Here is a 7,740-nt window from a genome sequence, read left to right on the forward strand (position 1 = left end):
TAGGATGGGGACAAGTTGGGCACATTACTATAGGATGGGGACAAGGTGGGCACATTACTATAGGATGGGGACAAGGTGGGCACATTACTACTATAGGATGGGGACAGGGTTGGCATATTACTATAGGATGGGCACATTACTATAGAATGGGGACACTCCTATAGGATGGGACAGTACTACAGGATAGGGACATTAAGTAAACAATACCAAAAAACACGGACAATCCCGTGCCATATTCAAAATATGGATGAAGCCATATACAGATTGATATTTAGCAAAAGAGAGAGAAATTCTGTACAACAACTAGATGGTAAAAAATATATATATTTTATTGATGAAAATAGCTTAAAAGCAGACAAACAATCTTGGATTAAAATTGCAGAGACAAAATGGTGAGTACCAAAAGATGGCGCCCTCACCCCACAATAGGTATACGGTAGCACATGTTGGAGACAAACACACAGCACATAAAGGGCTAAAAAGCCAGGGTTACATACAATTAAAGTGTGCTGCTGATTATTAAATGCCTGTTACTGTTGCATCAAAATACACAGTGTCAAAGTCCTGTAACAAAGCACTAAGTATACATTGCAACCAAACATACCTATATGGTGGATGAGAGCCCAGATCCCCGACCCAAAGGTTTCGGTGTAACTCCTTCTTCCGGGGGTGGTCTCTGATTAAAAAGGCTAACCTTATAAAGGGTAAGTATCCAATCACTATCCGTATTGACCCTGACCAATCAGGCCACAGGATATAGATAGACCCTCTACACGGATAAAGCACGCCCCATGCAGTGACGCTGTGTCAGGAAACCAATAACGTACTTATCACTTCACCAAAATAGGCGGACATAAACAACGTGCAGCATGTGGGGGTGTGGCCAGGACCCCCACGCGCAACACACGTGGAGAGCCGCAGCATATTCCCAATAGCTTGGTGACGCCATACCGGAAGTGACATAACGTGAACCTCCGCGTCACCGCAATGGAGGCGCCCACATCCTGTAACTAATGGAAATGTACCCTCAGTGTCCGCATGCGCGTGCACACCCAATAACAGTGACGCAAACCAAAATGTTTAGGTGAGTGTCATAGTGACAGGATCGTCACTGATGGGTGCCCACACATCATTATACGTCACGGACTGTAGTGTCAGTGCACCTATCAGGGTTAGATACAGCACGACGTAAACCACCGCGTCACTGCAATGGATGCGCCCACATCACGTGACTCATAGAGGCGTACCCTCAGTGCCCACGTGTGCGTACATACCCCACAACAGTGACGTAAACCAATATGTTTAGGTGAACGTCAGAGTGACAGGATGGTCACCAATAGGCGCCCACACATCATTACACGTCACAGACTGTAGTATCAGTGCACCTATCAGGTGTAAGTATAATATAACAATAAAGATTTGAGGGGAGTGGCAAAAATGTAACAGAGCCCAAATATATCCAACAAAACCACATCATACAACCGCAAAAGCCACTGCGGCGCACACACGCATGACCGACAGGACCCGCGCCGCCACGAGCGCGCCCAAGCCACAACCATGGGGACAAAGTCGCCAGGGCGGTGGACAAGGCGGACGCGCACACGGCGGCGCCGGGTCCCCAGGCAAGCGCATGCGCGCACCGGCATCGCGGAGATGAGGGGGCAATAGAAGATCTCATGTATTGGCAAGCATATTTTATTATCAATACACCTGAAGGCCCTATAAATGTTATCATATACATCAGCACTCATTCCCCACATAACCCAATAACCAGTACAGTATATATAAATCGTTCCACGATGATCACGTCGACAGAGGTTCCACAAGTTTGTCGTAGAGGCCCAGATGGATAATATGCTTCTCCAACTCCATATATAGAGGGTACACAAGGTCAAAACACAATACGGATAGGAGAGGAACTGAAAAGTAAAAAATAAATAAAACACAAGTAAATATAAGACCAAATTAGAGCAGAACATCAGGGACGCAGACTATAATCCCACACATCATCTTAAACCCAGAAAAAGAGGAAAAGGGGCTGCTATCAAAAAGACTTTATTCTAAAAAGGACACAAAACTTAAATACTCATTCAGTCCATCAGGCTGTAAAGTTTTCAATGTCCATATCCACTCTGTTTCGCGTTGTGCAAGGAGTCAGCTAATATTGCCGCCTCTAACCCCAGTCACAACCTGATCTATACCTCGTACCTTCAATAAAGTATGGTTACAGTTATGGTGTTTCTTAAAATGCCTCGGTATAGTCTTAAGGCCTTCAATGTCCACATCATCCATGGCGGCCTGAATGTCACGAACGTGTTCTCTCACACGCACCTTAAGGGCTCGTGTGGTAAGGCCGACATATATGAGTGGACACGGACAGCTGGCATAATACACTATGGCCTTGGATAGGCAGTTAATTTTCTTCTTAATTGGGAAAACTTTCCCGTCTGACGAGGCAAAATCAGTTGCTGTTTCAATATTGGGGCATGCAATACACGACCCACAGGGTGAACAGTAAATCTGGACCTCAAGGGTAGAGAAGATAGGGACAGAAATGGAAGAACGGCATTATCCCTTTTATCATAATGACTTGATGTTAATATGTCCTTAAAGTTCCTGGCTTTACGGGCCGCGACTGACGGTCTTTCAGGCAGATAGCTCTGCAGAATGGGATCAATAGTAAGAATAGACCAAAAACGGGACATAACATCCATCATCCGACCCCACTGGGAATGATATTTGGTAATCATTCTTACATTATTAGATGTCTTCCTCATCTGGCCGCCAAATAATAGCTCCACACGTGGTAAATTTATGGCTCTATTATAGGCCTTTTTAATCGATTTATTACTATACCCACGATCACGAAATCTTTGTTTAAGTTCAAGAGCTCTGGATTCAAAGGACGTATCTGAGGAGCATATCCTTCGCAACCGAAGAAACTGCCCCACAGGAACTGCCCGTATCACATGGGCAGGATGAGCTGAGGTGGCATATAAGACTGAGTTAACAGATGTATCTTTACGATATAGGTCAGTCTGCAACTGGCCCGATGAGTCCCGTTTGACCAGCACGTCCAGGAATTCGAGGGATGTGTCACTGAATCTATGAGTCAATCGTATATTGATCTCATTGGTATTCAAACTCTGAATAAATAAATTAAGGTCCTGGGCACTCCCCTGCCAGATGAAAAAGATGTCATCGATGTACCGCGTCCAAAAGGGAATGCGGTCCACCGATGACATCACATCTGACAGGAGAAGGTCCCTCTCCCACAGCCCCAGGAATAAATTAGCATATGAGGGCGCAAAGGCCGCCCCCATTGCTGTGCCCTGGAGCTGTAGATACAGGGACCCCCCAAAAAAAAAAAAAAAAAATTATGAGTTAATGCAAAGTTCACAAGATCCATGACAAAATCCTTCTCCGTCCCGGACATGCTGGTCATTGACAAGAAGTATGAAATTGCCCGTAGTCCGTCGTGATGTCGAATGCTCATATAGAGCGATTCGACATCACAAGAGACCAGCAGAGACCCCTCCCCACATGTAAAGAGTCTATCTTTTGCAAAAAATTGCTCGTGTCTCTTGTATAAAGCTGGTGTCACACATAACGACGACGACAACGACGTCGCTGCTACGTCACCATTTTCTGTGACGTTGCAGCGACGTCCCGTCGCTGTCGCTGTGTGTGACATCCAGCAACGACCTGGCCCCTGCTGTGAGGTCGCCGGTCGTTGCTGAATGTCCAGCTTCATTTTTTGGTCGTCACTCTCCCGCTGTGACACACACATCGCTGTGTGTGACAGCGAGAGAGCGACGAAATGAAGCGATCAGGAGCCGGCACTGGCAGCTGCGGTAAGCTGTAACCAGCGTAAACATCGGGTAACCAAGGGAAGACCTTTCCCTGGTTACCCGATGTTTACGCTGGTTACCAGCCTCCGCTCTTGCTCAGTGCCGGCTCCTGCACTGTGACATGTGGCTGCAGTATGCATCGGGTAATTAACCCGATGCATACTGTAGCAAGGAGAGCAAGGAGCCAGCGCTAAGCAGTGCGCGCGGCTCCCTGCTCTCTGCACTGTGACATGTAGCTGCAGTACACATCGGGTTAATTAACCCGATGTGTACTGTACCTAGGAGAGCAAGGAGCCAGCGCTAAGCGCAGCTCCCTGCTCTCTGCACATGTAGCACAGCGACGTTATGATCGCTGCTTCTGCTGTGTTAGACAGCTAAGCAGCGATCATAACAGCGACTTACAAGGTCGCTGTTACGTCACCGAAAATGGTGACGTAACAGCGACGTCGTTGTCGCTGTCGCTTAGTGTGACACCAGCTTAAGACGGAAGAGACTCCACTAGGGGCTAAGTAACGAGTCAATGTAAATACACACCCGCTCAAGGAAATTACCCACCCCCGACACAATGGGTCTCCCCGGGGGTGTATTTGTGTCTTTGTGCACTTTGGGCAGCAGATATAACGTCGGTACCCTCGGCTCAGATACGAGTAGTGAGTCAGACAATCTCTTCTCTATGGTTCCACTGTCTACAGCATTATTCAGCAAACATTGTAGTTCTTTCTTAAATTTGCTAAGGGGGTTGAAGGTGAGGCGCTGGTAACACTCACTGACCCTAAGTTGCCTATACGCCTCCCTCTCATATAATGCACAGGGCCAAACCACGATATTCCCACCCTTGTCGGCTGGTTTTATTACTATGTCATCCAATCTCCTGATCCTGTCAATGCAGCTCCTCTCCTCCCTCGTAAGGTTATCTTTGTAGATGTTAGTAGGAAATTTAGAAAACTCATTGGAGACTAGCCGCACAAACAGGTCTATATTGGGACAAGCCGACAAGGGGGGGAAATTTTTTTGACTTAATCCGCAGCCGCGAAGGGATCTTACCTAGGGCACCGGAAGAATGTTCCTCTGATAATTCCTCAAGGATCCTAAGAGCAGTTTGTTCAGTTTCTGTTGGAAAGGCCCTCTGTAGGTCATCATCATGGAACCACTTCTTCATAATCAGTGCCCGGGCGAAAATATGCAGATCCTTCACGGCTGTAAAAGGGTCAAATCGTGAACTTGGTGAAAACATAAGACCCCGAGCCAGAACTTCATTATCTAGTGTTGAAAACACGTGTTGAGATAGGTTTATTACCTTAGGGGTATCACCTGATTTCCCCACCACTGCAGCTTTCTTGGTGTAATTTCCAGTCATTTTATATTGCATTACCCCTTTTCTCTTGGTACCCAGCCTTGTGGTCATGGGGGACAGGGATTGATCTGATGCCTCACCCACAGATGAAACTGTCGATACTGATGTGGACCTCCCACGAGTAAATCGGGGTACTGACTTGCGCCACCTATACACTCTAAGTTGTTGATAATCCGTCATATCTCTCATGATCTTTTTCGAATGTGTCTCTCTGATCGCTTTTTCCCATTCCTCAGAGCTAGCAGCCATCATAGCGTCAAAAGCCGCAATCTCCTCAGCCGAGGAAATAGTCTTTAATTCTAAATAAGTCGAATCCAACTCCTTATCTACCTCTTCAAGGGTTTTTGAATTATATCCAACTAATAGTTCCATCAATTTTAGTGAACTGGTGGAACAGATTTCCTCCCATTTATTAATAAAAGTGGTATCTTCCACAGGAAAGGAAGGAAAAACCTGCATCCTTAAACCTCGAGGGATCATTTGTTTTGAAATATATCCCTCGAGGAAGGCCCTGTTCCACCACACCTTTGTACGCCTGTGTAGCAGGCGTTTCACATTACTCTGAAGCTCAGTACGTCCCCTCTGCTCAATACCCATGCCATCCGGCAGGTTCCCATCAAAGGCTCTGCTACATAACGTTTTCCAGGAGATATCCCTGGTTTTATAATCCATAGTTGGTAAAGGGAAAACCTGTGAAAATACACAGAAGTTGATATAAGTAAACAATACCAAAAAACACGGACAATCCCGTGCCATATTCAAAATATGGATGAAGCCATATACAGATTGATATTTAGCAAAAGAGAGAGAAATTCTGTACAACGACTAGATGGTAAAAAATCTATATATTTTATTGATGAAAATAGCTTAAAAGCAGACAAACAATCTTGGATTAAAATTGCAGAGACAAAATGGTGAGTACCAAAAGATGGCGCCCTCACCCCACAATAGGTATACGGTAGCACATGTTGGAGACAAACACACAGCACATAAAGGGCTAAAAAGCCAGGGTTACATACAATTAAAGTGTGCTGCTGATTATTAAATGCCTGTTACTGTTGCATCAAAATACACAGTGTCAAAGTCCTGTAACAAAGCACTAAGTATACATTGCAACCAAACATACCTATATGGTGGATGAGAGCCCAGATCCCCGACCCATAGGTTTCGGTGTAACTCCTTCTTCCGGGGGTGGTCTCTGATTAAAAAGGCTAACCTTCTAAAGGGTAAGTATCCAATCACTATCCGTATTGACCCTGACCAATCAGGCCACAGGATATAGATAGACCCTCTACACGGATAAAGCACGCCCCATGCAGTGACGCTGTGTCAGGAAACCAATAACTTACTTATCACTTCACCAAAATAGGCGTACATAAACAACGTGCAGCACGTGGGGGTGTGGCCAGGACCCCCACGCGCAACACACGTGGAGAGCCGCAGCATATTCCCAATATCTTGGTGACGCCATACCGGAAGTGACATAACGTGAACCACCGCGTCACCACAATGGAGGCGCCCACATCCTGTAACTAATGGAAATGTACCCTAGGGACAGTGCTACAAGGGAGGATAGGGACATTGCTACAAGGGGACAAGGATGGGGAACATTACTATAAGATGGGGACAAGGATGAACACATTACAACAGGATGGGGACATTACGATAATATGGGGACATTACTATAGGATGGAGAAAAGGATGGACACATTACTATAGGATGGGCACATTACTATAGGATGGGGACAAGGAAGAACACATTACTACAGGATGGGCACATTACGATAAGATAGGGACAAGGCTGGGGAACATTACTATAGGATGGGGACAAGGATGAGCACATTACTGTAGGATGGGGACTAGGATGGGGCACAATACTACAAGGGGACAAGGATGGGCACATTAGAACAAGATGGGGAACATTGCTAAAAGAGGTTGGTCAAAATTTCTATATAGTGCTAATTGTAAGACTATTAGTTACAAGAAAGGAATAAAATGTAGAAAAAAACTCAAAATACTGTAAGGCATGACATTTTTTTACCATCAATTTTTGTTTTATATTTAAACAAAGAATGTGCACATTTGCTATAATAAACAAGTGAAAAATGTTCAAAATCAGTGATCCAAATGTGTGTAAAAAAAAAAAAAATAAAAAATATATATATATATATATATATATATATATATATATATATATATATATAATCAGTACAGACCAAAAGTTTGGACACACCTTCTCATTCAAAGAGTTTTCTTTATTTTCATGACTCTAGAAATTGTAGATTCACATTGAAGGCATCAAAACTATGAATTAAAACATGTAGAATGAAATACTTAAAAAAGTGTGAAACAACTGAAAATATGTCTTATATTCTAGGTTCTTCAAAGTAGCCACCTTTTACTTTGATTACTGCTTTGCACACTCTTGGCATTCTCTTGATGAGCTTCAAGAGGTAGGTACCGGAAATGGTCTTCCAACAGTCTTGAAGGAGTTCCCAAAGATGCTTAGCACTTGTTGGCCCTTTTGCCTTCACT

General features: G+C 44.6%; 1 protein-coding gene across 1 annotated transcript in view; it reads right to left on the reverse strand.

Annotated features, from left to right (window-relative positions):
- Window positions 1–369: 369 nt before the first annotated feature.
- Window positions 370–7,740, reverse strand: part of LOC142294876 (uncharacterized) — a 102,605-nt gene continuing 95,234 nt past the window's right edge. The window contains exons 3-4 of the mRNA XM_075337939.1: window positions 4,896–5,895; window positions 370–1,919 (exon numbers count right to left, since the gene is read on the reverse strand). Coding sequence (XP_075194054.1) covers window positions 1,804–1,919; window positions 4,896–5,895 — 1,116 coding nt within the window. The 3' untranslated portion in view covers window positions 370–1,803. The remainder of the gene's footprint in view (window positions 1,920–4,895; window positions 5,896–7,740) is intronic.

The sequence above is a fragment of the Anomaloglossus baeobatrachus genome, chromosome 1, assembly GCF_048569485.1.
Source record: "Anomaloglossus baeobatrachus isolate aAnoBae1 chromosome 1, aAnoBae1.hap1, whole genome shotgun sequence".
Classification (NCBI taxonomy): domain Eukaryota; kingdom Metazoa; phylum Chordata; class Amphibia; order Anura; family Aromobatidae; genus Anomaloglossus; species Anomaloglossus baeobatrachus.